The sequence below is a fragment of the Lagenorhynchus albirostris genome, chromosome 2, assembly GCF_949774975.1.
Source record: "Lagenorhynchus albirostris chromosome 2, mLagAlb1.1, whole genome shotgun sequence".
NCBI lineage: Eukaryota > Metazoa > Chordata > Mammalia > Artiodactyla > Delphinidae > Lagenorhynchus > Lagenorhynchus albirostris.
The window spans coordinates 153563213-153581902 of record NC_083096.1 but is presented as its reverse complement, the minus strand read 5'-3'; the positions used below and the strand labels follow the sequence as shown (position 1 = coordinate 153581902).

Below are 18690 nucleotides of genomic sequence, written 5' to 3'. Positions count from 1 at the left end.
AAAGAGGATGTAAAAGCAGTACTTGTCATATATCAAAACTTAGCCTGAATAAAAATGGTAACAAGCAGATAGAATCTGTGCTTGGGCTAAGAATAGCACACCCTCGAATGACCTGCTAGACCTTTGTGTTCCTGGGCTTACAAGTACGTGTAAGAATGAATCCCAGCTGTAGTAGTGTTGGAGCCCTGTCTACAGATATGTCCCAGCCGTGGTTTGGATGAGGTTAGAGGGTTGGAGATAGAAAAATGTTCCTGAAGGGAAATGACATTGTGCCAGATGATCAAGAGGAAAAAGAGATATGAATGAGGGAAATAAGGAGCTATTCTACCTGGGTAATCTAGGAATTAGGTAGTAAGGACCCTGATTCTGATCTCCCTTCTCCAAATCTAGTTTTCCCTCTGATATTTTCCCTTAACTCCCTTGTCTCTTGTTCCCCTGGCTACCCGGTCCATTGATCACATCTCCACAGTGGGCTCTAATCATTCTGTGAGCTAACCATATGCCCTTGTTGAGCAATTGAGCAACTTTTTGATTTCCTTTGTACCCTCCTTGCTGTACCTTGTGCTATTTTACTATCTTTCCTCAGGTCACAAGTTAAGCCATCTGTTCTCATTGTCATTCTATGCTCCCATTTCCTCTTTAGCAGTTTTATTCTTAAAGCTCAGGATCAAGGCAAATACAGATTTGTTTCAGAATGAGAGACTAGATTTGGAATCATATATGTTTCTATAACCGTTGATGGCAAAGATTAACTAGGAATGTTTCACTGTACTCCTTTTTAGAAGCTGACTGCCCACTTATTGATGAATCAGACAAGCACCAGGAAAGCAAAGACAATTTTTTGAATTCAGTTTTGTTCATGTTCAATAAAATTCTGACTGTGAAGAGACTTCATGGTTATAATATGAGCACAAGTCTTAATCCTACAAGAAAAATATCATATAAATGTAAGTCATATAGGAAGAGTTTGCAACCTACTTCAGACTTACTTAATTGTAATAGATGTTATACTGGAGAAAACTCTTATGAATGCAGTGAATGTGGGAAAGCCTTCAAAACGAAGTTTCATTTTATTAGACATGAAAAAAATCATACAAGAAAAAAACCCTTTGAATGCAACGACTGTGGGAGAGCCTATAGCAGGAAGGCTCACCTTGCAACTCATCAGAAAATACATAATGGAGAGAGACCCTTTGTGTGCAGTGATTGTGGGAAAGCATTTACACATAAAGCACAACTCATGGTCCATCAGAGACTCCACACTGGAGAGAAACCTTATGAATGCGGTCAATGCGGAAAATCATTCACCTGGAACTCCTCCTTTACTCAACACGTGAAATCACATACACTTGAGAACTCATTTGAATGTAAGGAATGTGGGAAAACCTTCAGGTATAGTTCATCCCTTTATAAACACTCTAGATTTCATACAGGAGAGAAACCCTATCGATGCATCGTGTGTGGCAAAGCCTTTGGCAACACTTCTGTGCTTGTTACTCATCAAAGAATTCACACAGGAGAGAAACCTTATGGATGTATTGAATGTGGCAAAGCCTTCATCAAGAAGTGTCACCTCCTCAGACATCAGATAATTCATACAGGAGAAAAGCCCTATGAATGTAGCAAATGTAGGAAAGCATTTTCCCAGAAGTCAAATCTTATTTTACATCAGAAAATTCATATGTAATATTCACTTATGAATCTGAGAAAACTTTAAATATTTGATAAACCTTATTAAGTAGAGAATTTATGGTGAGGAGAAATCCACCAATCTGAATGAATTGGAAGAATAAATTCCCATTAAAAAATGCCAATCATGTTCTGCAAGTGATAATAAAGTTTTTAGAGAAAAGATCACAGAAAAAGTTAATTTATAAATGCACATAGAGCTTGGAAAGTAAGCATAAATTAAACAATCAAGGAATCAGTGAAAACTACATTTACCATCTCTGATTTTTAATTCTTATAACAAATTATACAATTATGCAAGTGTGAGTAAAAAATATGTTTATATTATATTAAATTATATCTATTAAGAGTTTCTGCAGTAAATTTCACCATTTTTTTCTTCCAATCCTAACAGTAACATGCAAGTGAAAACATGTGGTTTAATATGTAGTATGAATTTCAGTAATATTTGCACCCATTTGCTGGCACTTTTGAGGGGTATGGCAGTGTTACTGAATCTCATTCTCAAACTTGTTATAAAGATGTATAGAATTACACATATGTATAATTTAACAAGATACCAATTGAGAGGGGGAAAGCAGTTGTATTCTGTATTACAGTAAGTACTCAGTTGAGGAAAAGAAGTATTTAAATAAGTGTGTAAATAAAACATTTGCCCTTCAAATATTCCTGTTCTTTTTCATTGATGTATTTACCTAAGGTGTAAGTATAGCTCAAGTAGTAGTTAACTAGGGTATCATCTACATTTCATTTTAATAAACTAGAGTGTCATGATACTTTGCAACTTTCAGGGAGTGAGCTTTGGGGTCTATTTTTTGTTTTCTTGTAAGAAATTGATACAGGTTTTGCTCCTAGGGGTGCCTGGAATTTACCATGTGACAGCACAGGCAGCATTAATCGAGTTGAAAAGAGCACTTTTTTTTTGCTCAGCAACTTCACTTTGGAACGTGACATTTTATAAGTTCCACATATTCCCTTAAAAGGATGAAGCAACCTTTTTTTTTTTTTTTTGTGGTACGCCGGCCTCTCACTGTTGTGGCCTCTCCCGTTGCACAGGCTCCAGACGTGCACGCTCAGCGGTCATGGCTCATGGGGCCCAGCCACTCCGCGGCATGTGTTATCCTCCCGGACCGGGGCACGAACCCGTGTCCCCTGCATTGGCAGGCGGACTCTCAACCACTGTGCCACTAGGGAAGCCCCAACCATTATTTAAGCTACAGTTTTTACTGCTGTTCACAATATTCTTTGATAATGTCAAAAAACTTTTATGCCTTTTCTTGAGTTGTGACAAAACAGCTTGAACCTAAATTCAGAAATCAAGCCTTTTCAAGTTTAAGCTCAGTTACAACTATATTACATTGTTTTTCTCTCATTGGCCTTTTTTTTTTTTTTTTGCAGTACACCGGCCTCTCACCGCTGCAGCCTCTCCTGTTGCGGAGCACAGGCTCTGGATGCGCAGGCTCAGCAGCCATGGCTCACGGGCCCAGCCGCTCTGCGGCATGTGGGATCCTCCCGGACCAGGGCACAAACCCGCGTCCCCTGCATTGGCAGGCGGACTCCCAACCATTGTGCTACCAGGGAAGCCCTTATTGGCCATTTTTTGAAGAGTAATGCTGAGTAATGATTATAAATGAATGACAGTGCTTTTTTTTTGAACAAGCATACTAGCACTTAAGGATCTAAATTATTTACTGACTTTGTTGCTTGACCAAACCTTAGTCAGGCTCCTGAACCTTTCCGAGGCCCACTTGCACACTTACTTGTAAAATCTAGTTTTAGCAAGAACCCTGCTAAGTCATTTTAACCAGAACCCTCCACCCTCAATATCTGATCAGGTTCCTCATCCTCCATCATCCTTCAGGTGATGTCTGATCACCCTGGCCTGTCTTCAGCAGGAATCCTGTTAGGCGGATTCAGCCAGAACCCTCCTTACCCATTTTCTCTTAGTAATTTTCCACCCACTGACCCCCTACCCTACTCCTTAGCTATAAATTCCTACTTGTGTATGGTGTATTCAGAGTTGAGCGCAATCTCTCCCCAACTAAAATCCCATGGCAGTGGTCCCTATACCTATCACACTGGTCCTGAGTAAAGTCTGTCTTGTCATTTGTCATCTTTAAAAAATGTCACTGCATACCTTTTTTCTTTAACACTTTCCCAGTTGTTTTAGGAGGTGGCATACTAGTTACACTCTTGCAGTTTCAAAAATTTCTGTTACCTTCTTTCTTTTGGAATTGTCTTCAGAATCCATTTGTCAGCCACACAGGGAATTCTTTAGGTATGTATAGTCACAGGACTTGACTTTTTTTTTTGCAGCCCAACAGTTTTCTCTCATTTCCTACATGAAATCCTTGTTTTACCCTACTCAGTGCTTTCCATTCCCATCCTATCTCCCCTTCCCATGCCCATGCTTCTCATCTGAGAAACTCAAAACTATGTAAGGCTACAGGAAGAGGACACATATTAGGAGGCAGTAGGGAGCTCTACTGTTGTCGGCATGATGTGAGGTCCCGTTGGAAGAGCAGCTGTGTAGGTCGAGGTGGCAAGAGGTGTGCGATGGTCTGCGAATAAAACAAGGGAATTTTAATTGTAATATGTCAGGAAGTATGTTATCTAGGTTCCATAAATTAATTCACTCCCTTAAGTGGAAGAAGGAATACAGTAGAGCAAGTTAAAATATACTTCCTTGGGCTTCCCTGGTGGCGCAGTGGTTAAGAATCCACCTGCCAATGCAGGGGACACGGGTTCAAGCCCTGGTCCAGGAAGATCCCACATGCCATGTAGCAACTAAGCCCATGCGCCATAACTGCCGAACCTGCGCTCTAGAGCCCGCAAGCCACAACTACTGAGCCCATGTGCCACAACTACTGAAGCCCACGCGCCTAGAGCCCGTGCTCTGCAGCAAAAGAAGCCACCGCAATGAGAAGCCCGTTCACAACGAAGAATAACCTCCGCTTGCTGCAACTAGAGAAAGCCCACGCTCAGGAACAAAGACCCAATGCAGCCAAAAATTTTAAAAATAAATAAATATATATATATATATATATATATTTCCTTACTGGACAAATATAAACTGCCACCTTGAGAGTTTTTGTCACTGAGCTCATTGTCTTAGGCCATACGAGATTTTGGCAAGAAGAAAACCAAAACTATGCTTAGTTCCATCCAAACATCTCAGATTCCCAGAACTCCCTAGTCTATTTGTATTCTGTGGCTGAAACAGCCATACACAATCTAAATGAGAACTCCCTCGATTTTTCCCACCTCTAAGAGTCTGTCATACCTTGAGATTTTCTTTCCTTTTTTACTTTATAAAAAGATCACTGAAAAATACCTTCTTTCTCTTTTATTTATACACAGATGGCAGGTAGGGCGTTTTCTCCCCCAATGAAACTTCATTTTTTTCTGATTATATCATATATGCTAATTTTTAAGAATGAAATACAAAAAGTATAATGAAAAGAAGAAAACAGAAAAAGTGAGAAAGGCAGATCTAAGTTTAGGAGTCCTTGAGTTCTGGAAAAAGAGAGTTAGGCTTTATAAAGGTGTAAAAAAAGTAAGGGTAACTAGAAAAGCTTAGAAATATAATCTGTAACTTAAAAATCTGAAGAGGGCAATAATGAAAACTTCATAAATCCAACAGAGCAGGAAAGGTGAAAGTTGCAGAAAACGATATAATAAATAGAAAGCAAAAAAAAAAGTAGAAATAAATAAAAGCATATCAATAATAATATTAATTGCAAATGTGTTAAACTCACCTATGATGAGGAAGAAACAATGGTCTCTTATTTTTTTAGAAGCACTTTAGTCTTTTAGTAATTTCCTTTGCAAAACTAAAAGCGTATTATTTTCAGTGAGCTAGTGCATACCACTGAAAAGACAGATTGATACCACAGAAAACCTTGATTTACATTACCACCAAGATCTCATGTAATAGGAGCAGAGTAGTCCCCCAAAAGAAAAATAGGGTCTGTTACCAAAAGAAGGAAGAAGAGGAAGTTCCCTGGTGCCTAGTGGTTAGGATTCTGGGCTTTCACTGCAGTGGCCTGGGTTCAATCCCTGGTTGGGGAACTGAGATCCTGCAAGCTGCATGCTGTGGGCAGAAAAAAAAAAAAAGGAAGAAGTGAGGCTGAGAAGATGTCCAATAACATTTCACCCCTTTGAACATGGACATTCTGTTATATGACCACAGTTCAATGATCAAAATAAAAAAAAAATTACCACTGGTATAATACTATATCATCCATAAAATTCCCCAATTGTCTCAATACTGTTCTTTTTTAAAGAAATTTTTAATTTTGGAATAATTTTAGGTTTACAGAAAAGTTTCAAAGCTAGTACCGAGAGTTCCCATATATCCTTCACCTATTGCCCCTAAAGTTAACAACTTTTATTACCAGAGCACAACTAAGAAGCCAACACCAGTTTATCACAATTAACTAAATTCCAGATTTTATTCATATTTCACTAGTTTTTCAATAAATGTCCTTTTTCTGATCTAGGATCCAATCCAAGATACCACATTGCATTTAAACCAATAATGTTTTTCTTAATTTTTTTTTCTGGTCCAGGATCCAAACCAGGATTACCCATTGTATTTAGTTGTCATATTTCTTCAGACTCCTTTAATCTGGAACAATTCCTCAGCCTTTCAACGTCTTTCATGACATTGATATTTTTGGAGAGTACAGGCCAGTTATTTTGTAGAGTGCCCCTCAGTTTTGGTTGGTCTGATGATTCCTCATGATTAGATTCAAGTTATGCATTTGGGCAAGTATATCATGTAAGTGATATTCTTAGTATTTCATGTCAGGAGGCACAATGTCAAACTTATTACTGGTGATCTTATTTTTTAAAATTTTATTTTAAAATTTTATTTATTTATTTACTTATTTAGCTGAGGTGGGTCTTCGCTGTTGCACGCGGGCTTTCTCTAGTTGTGGAGAACAGGGGCTACTCTTCATTGCGGTGCGCAGGCCTCTCATCGTGGTGGCTCCTCTTGTTGAGGAGCACAGGCTCTAGGTGCGCAGGCTTCAGTAGTTGTGGCATGCGGGCTCAGTGGTTGTGGCTCACGGGCTCTAGAGCGCAGGCTCAGTAGTTGTGGCCCACAGGCTTAGTTGCTTCGTGGCATGTGGGATCTTCCCGGACCAGGGCTCAAACCCGTGTCCCCTGCATTGGCAGGTGGATTCTTAACCACTGCGCCACCAGGGAATTCCCATTACTGGTCACTTTAACTTTAATTACTTGGCTAGGGTGGCATCTACCACATTTCTACATTGTAAAATTACCATTTTTCCCTTAATTAATTACTTAATTACAAAGGGAAAAATGGTAATTAAGTAATTTTCAGGGGAAATAATATCCTGTTCCTCATCAAACTTTCACCAAAGTGCGTTTTAGCACTCTGTTAATCTACCCATTCCCCTTCCGTCTTTTGCTTTTCCTTCTTGAATTTTTTTTTTTTCCACAGAAACCATCTCTTTGTCTCACTGAAATTCCCCCAATCTAGACTTTTCAGGTCATGTTCTCTTAAACTCATTCCAAATAGGCTTTCCCCTACACCACTCTGCTGAAACTGTTCTGGTAAAGGTCACCGATAAAATTCTACTTGCTGTATCCAATGACCAAGTCGTCGGCCTTAATCATTAACAGCTTAGGACGCGATGTAGCTCTCGGTTCTCTGTGAAGCATTTATTTCCACGTTGCTTACAGCAGCCACATTCTCCTGGTTCTCCTCCTGCTTCACTGATTTTTCCTTCTCAGTCTCCCTGCTGAGTCCTTCTCATCTCTACAAACTCTCAACTTGGGAATATCCCAGGGCTCTATCCTCAGACCTCTTCTCTTCTCTCTCTATATGCTCTTCATTGGTAGCCCCATTTGTCTGATGGTTTCAAAGTCTATCTATATAATGATATCTCCCAAATGTATTTCTTGTAGACATCTGTCCTGAATTCAAGCGTATTTGTCCAACTTCACCACCTGGTTTTCTCTAATCGGCATCTCAAACTAAACACGTTCAAAACAGGTCCTGCTCTCTCTCCTTCTCCCTAGATGTGCTCCTCTTGCAGCCTTCTCCATCTCATCTGATGGCAGTTCCATCCTTTCACTTGCTCACACCTGGAACGTGGGAATCATCCTTGAGTTTCCTTTTTCTCTCATAACTTATATATGATCTACAGTAAATCAATATTGAGTCTGCCTTCAAACTAGACCTTGAATGCAACTACTTCTCACTAGCTCTTCTGCTACTACTTGGTCTGAGCCACCATCATCTCACTTCTTGATTATTCTAATGACCTCCTAACTGGTTGTACCCTGGCTTTCCTCCAGTTTATTCTCCACACAGCAGCCAGAGTGATCATATTAAAACTTGAGTCAGACCATGCCACTCCTCTGCTCAAAATTCTCCAGAAGCCTCTATTTTCACTCAGAGGAAAAGCTAAAGTCCTTACATTGATTACAAGTCCCTCCACAGTCTGGGCCCTCACCCCTCCTTACCTCTTTATTATTCTCCCTTCTCCAGGTACATGGCCCTCCTAGCTGTTCCTTAAATGTGTTTGGCACTTTCTGCTTCAGGTCTTTGCTCTTGCTGTTTTCTCTACCTAAAACCCTTTTTCATCTGGCATGAGTTTGCAACTTCATTTCCTTCAGGTCTTTGCTCAAATATCTCCTAAGAGGGGCCTTCCTGGACTACTCTGTTTAAAACTGCAGCCCTCCACTGCTGCCTATCCCCTTTCATTGCACTATTTTTCTCCATAGCATTTATCAATATCTAATAAAATAGAACATTAGGTCCACAAGGCAGGCATTTTTGTCTGTTTTGCTCACTACTCCATACCCAAATCAATGTCTGGTATATAACAGGAACTCAGGCAACATGTTTTTGTTGAATGAATATTAGATATATGCTTACGATAAGGCCTGACAGTATACACACATTAAGAAAAAAAAAAAAAAGGGACTTCTCTGGTGGTCCAGTGGTTAAAAATCTGCCTTCCAATGCAGGGGACGTGAGTTCGATCCCTGGTCAGGGAACTAAGATCCCACATGCCACAGGGCCACTAAGCCCATGTGCCACAACTACTGAGCCTGTGGGCCACAACTAGAGAGAAGCCCGAATGCCGCAACGAAAGATCGCATGTGCCGCAACTAAGACCCTATGCAGCCATAAATAAATTAAAAAATAATTTTTAAAAAAGAGAGAGAGAGAGAGAGCTGAGGGGTGGAGGAGAGAGGTCTGAAGAAACCTATAGAAGAGAAATTGTCCCAAACCTCGTCTGGGGAAAGGGTTTTTTTTTTGCATAATATAATTCATTACTTCCTTCTGGGAAAAAATGATCATTCCTGATAAGCAATTTCTAAATCACTTTAATGGAATTAAGACTTGTTATAGAAACTAGTTATCCACCCAACCTGATGCCTGTTAGATACACTCTCATTTTTATAGCTCGCCAACGATTATGTAACCCTTCTCTTTTCCTATATAAACTCTTTTCCCTGAGTGAAACTTGAAATTGCCCTCTTGCTGTTCCCTTACAGCTAGATTGTAATAAAGCTTTGACATATACTCATAACTAAGCTGTCTGAAACTAAAAACCTTTTTAACAGGGATCTAATATATTAATTTACATAGTTTAGATTTTAAAACTATTTACAGATGATATGTTATTACAGTGTTACTAAGTTTAATTCTTTTTAAAAATAAAATGAAAGAAGAAACTCTTCCTTTAAATAAATTACTGTTTTCTATTTACCACGTCTATATGGCATATGTTTTCTATATGTCACGTTTATATTAATCAGTAAAAATTACGTACATGTTTCCTTTAAATATGATTCTCCATGAAGCCCAAACTACATCAAACTAGAAATCTCCGCTAGATGAAGAGGAAGTCCCTGAGGCCTTACGAACATAAACTCCAGGAGCCTTATGGGAAATGTAGTCTCTGGTGGATTTCCTCAGAGAACCCTGGGGGGAGGGTCTGGGTGGGTCGCTACTTCTGCACACGCGCAGTGGGGACCTCAGGAAGTGTTTTCGTTCCTCCACGTGTTTCAGTACTGAGCGGCGGGTGAGCTAGAAGGGCTTGAGGGACAGGTGGAGAGCAGAGACCGGCTTCTCAGTTCATGTGAAGAAAGCAAAATTGTAGGTAACTCCTATGCGCGGGGGCATTTGGCTCAGAGGAAGCCGAGTAAGGGCTGGGCTCCTTTCTGCTCAGGTCTGGCTGGGGCGTGGCGGGCCAATCTGAGTTGCTGTGCTGTAGGTAGTGCGGCCCGCGTAGGGAGCCCCCGCCTGTGCGTTGAACCGTAACTCATCTCATTCCATAAGATTTTTGACTCGTCGAAGGCAGTAAACCCCTTCAAAGCGGCGGGGAAGAGAATCAATACAGCCAGTGCCAGACACTGTTAAGCACATTATTTTAAAGTATTGGCATTTGTTTATCACGATGACTTTGTAAGTGTAGTCATCGTTTTACAGGGAGGTATGAAGCTGCTTCAAATCACACAGCTAGTTAGTGGAGGAGCGAGTATTCAAACTCAGTGCCATTTTACCCAAATTTCATTATTTTTGCAACATAGTACTTTGCCTAAAACAAAGAGTTAGTTTGTATTCTTCTTAAGGAGTGAATGCTAAATGAACTTCAACTTGTGATCATTGTTATTGAGAGAACTCTTGGTATCTCTGCAGGAAGACTGTGTAATTGAACCTGAGGGTCCCTCTTGCGTATTCCTGCCTGTTTCCGTTTCCAGCGGCACTGGTTAAAATCTACAAAAAGCCAACCTAGGGCCACAGGATGGTGAGTTTAAAGAATCGCGGCCCAACGTGAAGGTTCCTGTTGAAGGAGTGTTGCTTCTCCATCAGATTAACCCCGGGAAGAGGCTCTCCTGACCTGTGACGTTTTTACCCCATTTCAGTTGAGACAAGAATCAACTTCTGTCTCTACTATCTAGTGAGAGTAGGGCTTGACTCATGGCATTACATGTAAGTACCATCAAGGACTGTGTTTATGGAGGTGTTGTCCCAAATGTTTGAGGAGAGAGGTGAGAATTACAGAAAATGAAGTATGGCTTTATGTGGTCAGGCTCCACAGGAAAATGAAACTCACAGGAGGAGAATGAGGGTATGGTCAAGGGAAAGAAGAATCAAGAGCTACTACAGAAGAAATTCTGCTGCTTTCCTAAACACATTTATTGAGTCCCCCTCTCTCTTTCTCTCTCTCTCAGGCTCTCACAAACACACATTCACACCAGTGCGTTTCCTTTCTCATTGATTCCTTCACAATTAAGCTGGCTCCTTAACTATTTTAGTTGTTATATTTGCCCTTTGGGGTTATGCTGATTCCCTTTCTCCCCTTACCTAAATGCAGAACTAGTTTACAGAGTAATCACAGCCTCAAGATGCTAGAAGGACTTTTCGGAGTCTTCTGGTTCTGCTCTTCATTTTAAGGAGATGGCAATTGAGTGCTAGAATCCCACAGCTTGTTAGTGGCTGAGTCAGGCCTGAAATCCAGTCTTCAATTCCCAGACTGTTCTTTTTCCTGCATCACAGTTCAGAAGTTTTGCCACGGGTCTTACCTGGTGGTGCAGTGGTTAAGAATCCGCCTGCCAATACAGGGTACACGGGTTCGAGCCCTGGTCCGGGAAGATCCCACATGCCGCGGAGCAACTAAACCCGTGCGCCACAACTACTGAGTCCCTGTGCCACAACTACTGAAGCCTGCGTGCCTAGAGCCCATGCTCTGCAACAAGAGAAGCCACCGCAATGAGAAGCCCGTGCACTGCAGTGAACAGTAGCTCCCACTCGCCACAACTAGAGAAAGCCCACGGGCAGCAACGAAGACCTAGTGCAGCCAAAAATAAAAATAACAAAAATTAAAAAAAGTTTTGCCACACTGCAGCGGCATGCAGGATCTTAGTTCCCTGCCCAGGGATTGAACGGGTGCCCCCTGAAGTGGAAGCGTGGAGTCTTAACCACTCGCCTGCCAGGGAAGTCCTCTGCATCACAGTTCAGCTGGGCCAAAGTTGCTTAATAAGTTTCTTTTGAAAACATGTAACAAGGAGTTTGAGTCATTCAGCAAATATTTGCTGAGCGTCTGTTGTGGACCAAACACCATTCTGGTACTTGGTGCACCAGTGAGCAAAATAGAATCTATGTTTTTCATGGAGGTAGAGAAACAAAAATCAAACAGATACACAATCTGTCATTTGATAGTAGGTGCAATGGAGAAAAAGACAGAGTAAGGGTGTACAGAGTGGTGGTGACCATGAGGGAGGAAGCTCTTTTATCTGAGGTTGTCAAGAAAAGCCTCACTGCTAAGTGACCTGTAAGCAGAGACCTGAAGGAATTTAGAGAGTGAGCTGTGCAGTATCTCGATTTTTCCCTGTGGGAGAACAGCCCAGGCAGAAGAGATGTGCAGAGATCCTGAGTAATCATCCTTGGTATTTTGGAGGAAGAGCAAGAAAGCTGAATGTCTGATCAGAGTGACTATAGGAGGGTGCTTGAAGGATTGAAGCAGATGAGGTTAGAAGAGGTGGAACCAAGATGTTGTAGGGCATTATAGACCTTTGTTTAAATTTTACATGTATATTTTTAAACTGTATATATTTACATGTATGTGTATATGTATGTATTTGAAAAAATAATACAGTATAAACACTTAGAAAGTACAAATATGTAAAAAAATAAAATAGAAGTTACATATGATTCTGCTGTCTTTACAACCCTAAATAACAATTATTTACATTTTGGTAAATAGCTATTATTTATTTGCAGAGACCACCAAGCTTGTGTGTCTCTGTATCTGCATACATATTCTTTTAAAAGGGGAGGGGAGGATCATGTTATATATATATATATATATACACATATATATATATATTTTTTTTTTTTGCGATACGCAGGCCTCTCACTATTGTGGCCTCTCCCGTTGCGGAGCACAGGCTCCAGACACGCAGGCTCAGCGGCCATGGCTCACGGGCCCAGCTGCTCTGCAGCATGTGGGATCTTCCCAGACCGGGGCACGAACCCGTGTCCCCTGCATCAGCAGGCAGACTCTCAACCACTGCGCCACTGGGGAAGCCCCCATGTTATATATTTTAACGTACTTTTTTCACCTACAAATATAAATGGAACCTCTTTCCAAAGCAATATCTTTCTACAGCATCTTTTTTTTTAATCAACACTGTTAATGGACATTTAAGCTATTGTCTGTGTTTTCATATTATAAGCAATGATATAAAAACATTTTTCATCTCTCCCTTTCTCCCCTTTTTTATTTTTAAAAATAGTCACAGTCTTATTGAGTGCTTACTACATATTGTTCTGAGTGGTTTCCATGTATTCACTTATTTAATCCTCATAAAAATCCTATGATGTGTGTACTATTATCAGCATTTTGCAGATAAGAAAACTGAGGTATAGAGTAGTTAAGTGACTTTCTGAGGGTCATGGCTGCTAGTAAGTGGAGTAGCTGAATTTGAACTCGGTTGCCTGGCTCTAGAACTCAGGCTTTTAATCTTCATATCCATCAATTTTTATTTCTTTGGGATAAGCTTCTGGGAGAAAAGAAATCACTAGATCAGAAATTAACAATAAATTGTAATAGATCAATGGGCAGAAATGTATACATCTACCCAAGAGAGACCATCCTTATCCAAGTTTCCTGTGATCATATCAGGATTAAAAGTGGACAAGTTGATCTTTCTATATAACATGGACTTCCCTGCTTGTTTGACAGGTCATTCTTCCCCCAGTAGCCTTTTTTGTAGCTGGCACATAGGTACTTATTTCTAGGCTGGAAAGGCAGGGGACTCCCCCTGTCTTGTTTTCGTAGATCGGTGTCCTTTCTCATGAGCCACAGAAAGTGACCAACTTCCAGGCAAGATATCCATCCATCCATACGTCTATCCATCCATTAATTCATTCAAATTCCACTTTGCTTTCTGGTGAATTTGAAGTGACTTGTAAAGCTCCATATATTAAAGTGGAAAAGTATTAATAGGTAAGAATATAAATGGGAAAAATATAGATTGAAATTTGAAGAAAAATTAGAAAATTGATACAGAGGCCATAGGGTCTGCACATACTTTGTAATGTTGAGATGCAAATTTATACTTAATCTTGGCAGTCATAAAAACAGGATACCCAATCAGTGAAGTTATTGGCCATAACCTAGAGAATAAGGTATAACAATTCCATAGATAAAGATTTTCTTGGAACTTATCGTGAAAGAAAAAAATTTGATGATTTGTCATAAATGAGTAGCCGTTTTCATATGACTGTTTTTCAGTGTCCCTTTGTATAAGCAGAATACATGAGGCCAAGACAATGCTCAGTGAATTTAGTATTATCTTATTCCTTCTCTTCCTCTCCCTCTCTCCATATATATGTATGTATACGTATGTATATATACGTATGTGTGTATATGTATATAGTGGGACAGTTTTGTTTTTTTTTTTTTGCAGTACGCGGGCCTCTCACTGTTGTGGCCTCTCCCGTTGCGGAGCACAGGCTCCGGACGCGCAGGCTCACCGGCCACGGCTCACGGGCCCAGCCGCTCTGCGGCACGCGGGATCTTCCCAGACTGGGGCACGAACCTGTGTCCCCTGCATCGGCAGGCGGACTCTCAACCACTGCGCCACCAGGGAAGCCCAGTGGGACAGTTTTAATATGATTTTCTTCTATCACAAATTTTAATTCTAAATCAAGTACATAGTTTTTAGTTATTCTAGGTAACTTACTGCAAACTCTGAACATATGAACATAATTAGAGGAATTGGTCAGAATCCCCTCCACGTGCCCCAGTGGTGCTCACTTCAGGTCGAAGATGAATGTACTATTACAGGGATCAGTGACATTCCAGGATGTGGCCGTGGACTTCACCCTGGAGGAGTGGCAGCTGCTGGGATATTCTCAGAGGAAGCTGTATTGGGATGTGATGCTGGAGAACTTTAGAAACCTCATCTCAGTGGGTAAGGACAACTTCCCTGTGTCACTCAGGATATACTAATAGTACCCTTCCTTTAAGACTTGAGAAACCTGTGAACATTCTGAAGCATTAGTAGTTTGACCCTGAATTTTAGTGGTCAAAGAATCTTTTTCTTTGTTTTTGCTATTTCTGTTTGTTTATTTATGGCCGTGTTGGGTCTTCTTTGCTGCGTGCGGGCTTTCCATTTCTCTAGTGTGGCAAGCAGGGGCTTCTCTTCGTTGCGGTGCGTGGGCTTCTCATTGTGGTGGCTTCTCTTGTTGCGGAGCACGGGCTCTAGGCGCGTGGGCTTCAGTAGTTGTGGCACATGGGCTCAGTAGTTATGGCTGCGAGCTCTAGAGAGCAGGCTTGGTAGTTGTGGTGCATGGGCCTCATTGCTTCTCAGCATGTGGGATCTTCCCAGACCGGGGCTCGAACCCTTGTCCCCTGCATTGGCAGGCGGATTCTTAACCACTGTGCCACCAGCTTAGTCCGGTCAAAGATTCATAATCCCCTTTGGGGATCAGGTAGTATGTTTAATGCTTCTGCCTCCCAAATGAAGAAGGGTCTTTTCTGTTCTAAAGCATGTTATCTTCACAGGCCCTAAGACTCCAGGAGGCAAACCCAAATTGTGAGGTAGTCGTTTGTTCCTAGCACTTTGTCCCCAGTTCTGTGTTGTTTCCCATGAACAGGGTGTCCAGTCACCAAAACAAAAGTGATCTTCAAGGTGGAGCAAGGACAAGAGCCATGGATGGTGGAGGGAGAGAACCCACGTTGGCGCTCTCCAGGTGAGTCAGAGAAAGCAGGTAGATGGGAGTCTCTGGAACTGAGATCCCAGTTGGTGAGTGAGGGACAGGCACCTCTGAAATACTTTTCAGGAAGCACCTCTTAAAACCACACACCTTTGAAAGTGACTGGGTACACCTGACACAACATCCTCAGATCCCCAGGTGACACCTTCACTTCCACTCTTCCATGTGGCCGCTCTTTCTGTTTCTCAGCTCTTGTGTGGGAGGATGTCCTTCCTCTCCGCTCTGGCTCCTCGCGCTGCCTGTTCCATCGAAGTGCTTGTTGGTTCTCTCAGTCCCTAGAATCCTCATTCTTCTTCCCTCCTCAACATGGTGGCAGATCTTTCCATACATCTGTTTCTAATAATGTAATCAGATTGTGTTTATTTGAGAAATAAGGAATGAGGTAAGAGTCCAAATTGTTACACTAATAAGGTTCTCCCTTGATGGAAGGCAATCTCAGAAACAGTGAAGAATTGCCTTCTCCTCCATTTTCCCTAACATTATTATATCAGTGGACTTAGCATTTGTAGGGTTTTGAGCAGTGATTATGTTGTTTTGGACACGGTGTGGCACCATAGTAACAGTAGTCAGAGGTAACTTTCTTAACCACACAGTATATAAAGGCAAAAGTTGGTAAAGCCTAGCAGTCTTATGGCTCAGATCCCCAGAAATAATGGAATCTGTATGTGTGGAAACCAAAATGTGAAATTTGAGTTAAAGAGTGTGGTGTCAGGGACAAAGCAGAGTTTTGGAGGCTAGTACATCTGGAAGGATGAAAGAGGTTATAAAAAAAATAGGATTATTTATCAGGAAAAATTCTTATCAAGTAGTAGAAATAACTGATGATAGAAGCAAAAGAATTGACATCTGGTCTCTTTTCAACATTCTGCTGAGCCTCTGTGTTCCTGGGTATGTGTAGGCATTGGAGAATGAATCCTAGCTAGAAGTGGAGTTGGAGAACTTTCTACAAATAGTCCTCAACTGTGGCTTGGGTGGCTAGAGAGGATATAGGAAAGTGCCTATAGGTAAAAGGGCGTTAATGGCTTGACAGTTCTTTGGTGGTTGTGTGCAGGATGAGGAAGGAGAAGGAGAAGTGTGTGAAGGAGACTCGGGAGCATCCTAACAGGATAACTTAATTCTTAGATGTTGTAGATTTTGACTCTGGTCAAATTCCCCAACCCAGTCTAGCTCTTCTCATTTCTCAGAATGCCTTTATCTCCTTGTTCCCCTCGTTACCCTCCTCATTCATTCCTCTGAAATGGCTCTCCCCATTCTCAGAGCTACTCTGCATCCTTGTTAAGAGCCCTTTTTAACTTTCTTTGTCACTGTTATAACATTACTTTGTACCTGTTTTACCATCTTTCACAGAATGGAAAGTCATATTTATAAATAGAAAAAGCTACTTGTTCTCATTATTGTTTTCCGGAAGCCTCCATTTCAGCAGTTTCTTCCTAATGCCCAGGGCAGGACAAATACAGATTTCTTTTTCGTTTTGTAGTCCAGAATGGGAGACTAGACCTGAAACCAGAGACTTTTTGCATGTGTGTGGTAGAAAAAAATGCATAATATGAAACTTACCCTCACTGGCAAGCTTTTAAGTGTATAGTACAATATGGTTAACTGTATGCATATTGGTGTACAGGGGATCTCTAGAACTTCCTCATCTTGCAGGACTGAAATTCTAAACCCATTGAACAACTCGCCATTTCCCACTCCTCCCTGCCCCTGGCAACCACTACTCTACTTTCTGCTTATATAGGTTTGACTATTTTAAATACCTTATGTAAGTGCTATCATGCAGTTTTTGTCCTTCTGTGACTAGCTGATTTCACTTAGCCTAATGTCCTTGAGGTTCATCCATGTTGTAGCATATGAAGGATTTCCTTCTTTTTTAAAGTATGTATATACCATATTTCCTTTATCCATTCATCTGTCAGTGGACATTTAGATTGTTTCCAACTCTTGGCTATTGCGAATAATGCTGCAGTGAGCACAGGAGTGCTAATATCTCTAGGAAATCCTGTTTTCAATTTTTTTGATAAATACCCAGAAGTGGGATTGCTGGATCATATGGTGGTTCAATTTTTGATATTTTGAGGAAACTCCATACCGTTTTCCATAGTGGCTGTACCATTTTACATGCACACCAACAGTGTACCAGAGTTCTAATTTCTCCACATTCTTGCCAACACTTGTTATTATTATTATTTTTTTAATAATGGACATCCTAACAGGTGTGAGGTGATATCTTATTGTGGTTTTGAATTGCAATTCCCTGATGATTAGTGATGTTGAGCATCTTTTCATATACCTGTTGACCATTTGTATGTCTCCTTTGGAGAAATGTCCATTAAAGTTCTTTGCCCGTTTTTTGCTATTGAGTTGTAAGGGTTCCTTATATATTTTGGATATTAACGACTTATCCAATATATGTTTTTAAAATATTTTTTCCCATTCTGTAGGTTGCCTTTTCACTCTATTAATTGTTTCCTTTTCTGATGGAAACTTTTTAGTTTGCTGTAGTACCACTTGTCTATTTTTGCTCTTGTTGTCAGTGCTTTTGGTTCCCTATCCAAGAAATCATTGTGAGCACCAATATTCTGAAGTTTTCCCCTTTCTTTTCTTCTAGGAGTTTTATAGTTTCAGATCTTATGTTTAAGTCTTTAATACATTTTGAGTTGATTTTTGTCGTGTAAGATTGGGGTCCAATTTCACTGTTTTACATATGGGTATCTGGTTTTCCCAGCACTATTTGTTGAAGAAACTATTCTTTCCCCTTTGTAAAGTTGTCTTGGCACACTTCTTGAAGAACATATATGCGTGGGCTTACTTCTGGGATCTCTATTCTTTTCTGTTGGTCTATATGTCTGTCTTTATGCCAGTACCATAAAGTACAGTTTTGATTACTGTAACTTTGTGATGTGGTTTCAAGATAGGAAATGTGAGGCCTGCTGCATTGTTCTTTCTCAAGATTGTTTTGGCTCTTGGGAGTCCTTCGTGGTTCCATATGAATTTTAGAATTGCTTTTTCTTTCTTTTTTTTTTTTTAGTTAATTAATTTATTTTTAAATTTATTTTTGGCTGCATTGGGTCTTTGTTGCTGTGCGAGCCCAGACAAGGGCTCGAACCCTTGTCCCCTGCATTGGCAGGTGAATTCTTCTTTTTTATATATATATAAATTTATTTATTTTATTTATTGATTTTTGGCTGCATTGGGTCTTCATTGCTGTGCATGGGCTTTCTCTAGTT

At 40.7% G+C, this 18690-nt stretch overlaps 1 protein-coding gene across 11 annotated transcripts in view; it reads left to right on the top strand.

The window, feature by feature from the left end:
* The window catches only part of ZNF684 (zinc finger protein 684), a 31908-nt gene that overhangs the window by 10785 nt on the left and 2433 nt on the right, over positions 1-18690 (top strand). For 6 of the 11 annotated variants that reach the window (XM_060140411.1, XM_060140414.1, XM_060140410.1 and 3 more), the window contains one exon: positions 783-2345. In XM_060140411.1, the coding sequence (XP_059996394.1) occupies positions 783-1687 (905 nt within the window). In that variant the 3' untranslated portion in view covers positions 1688-2345. Of the gene's footprint in view, positions 1-782; positions 2346-14531; positions 14659-15343; positions 15440-18690 lie in introns of those variants that run through there. The other 5 variants (XM_060140404.1, XM_060140408.1, XM_060140409.1 and 2 more) reach the window with 3 other exon arrangements.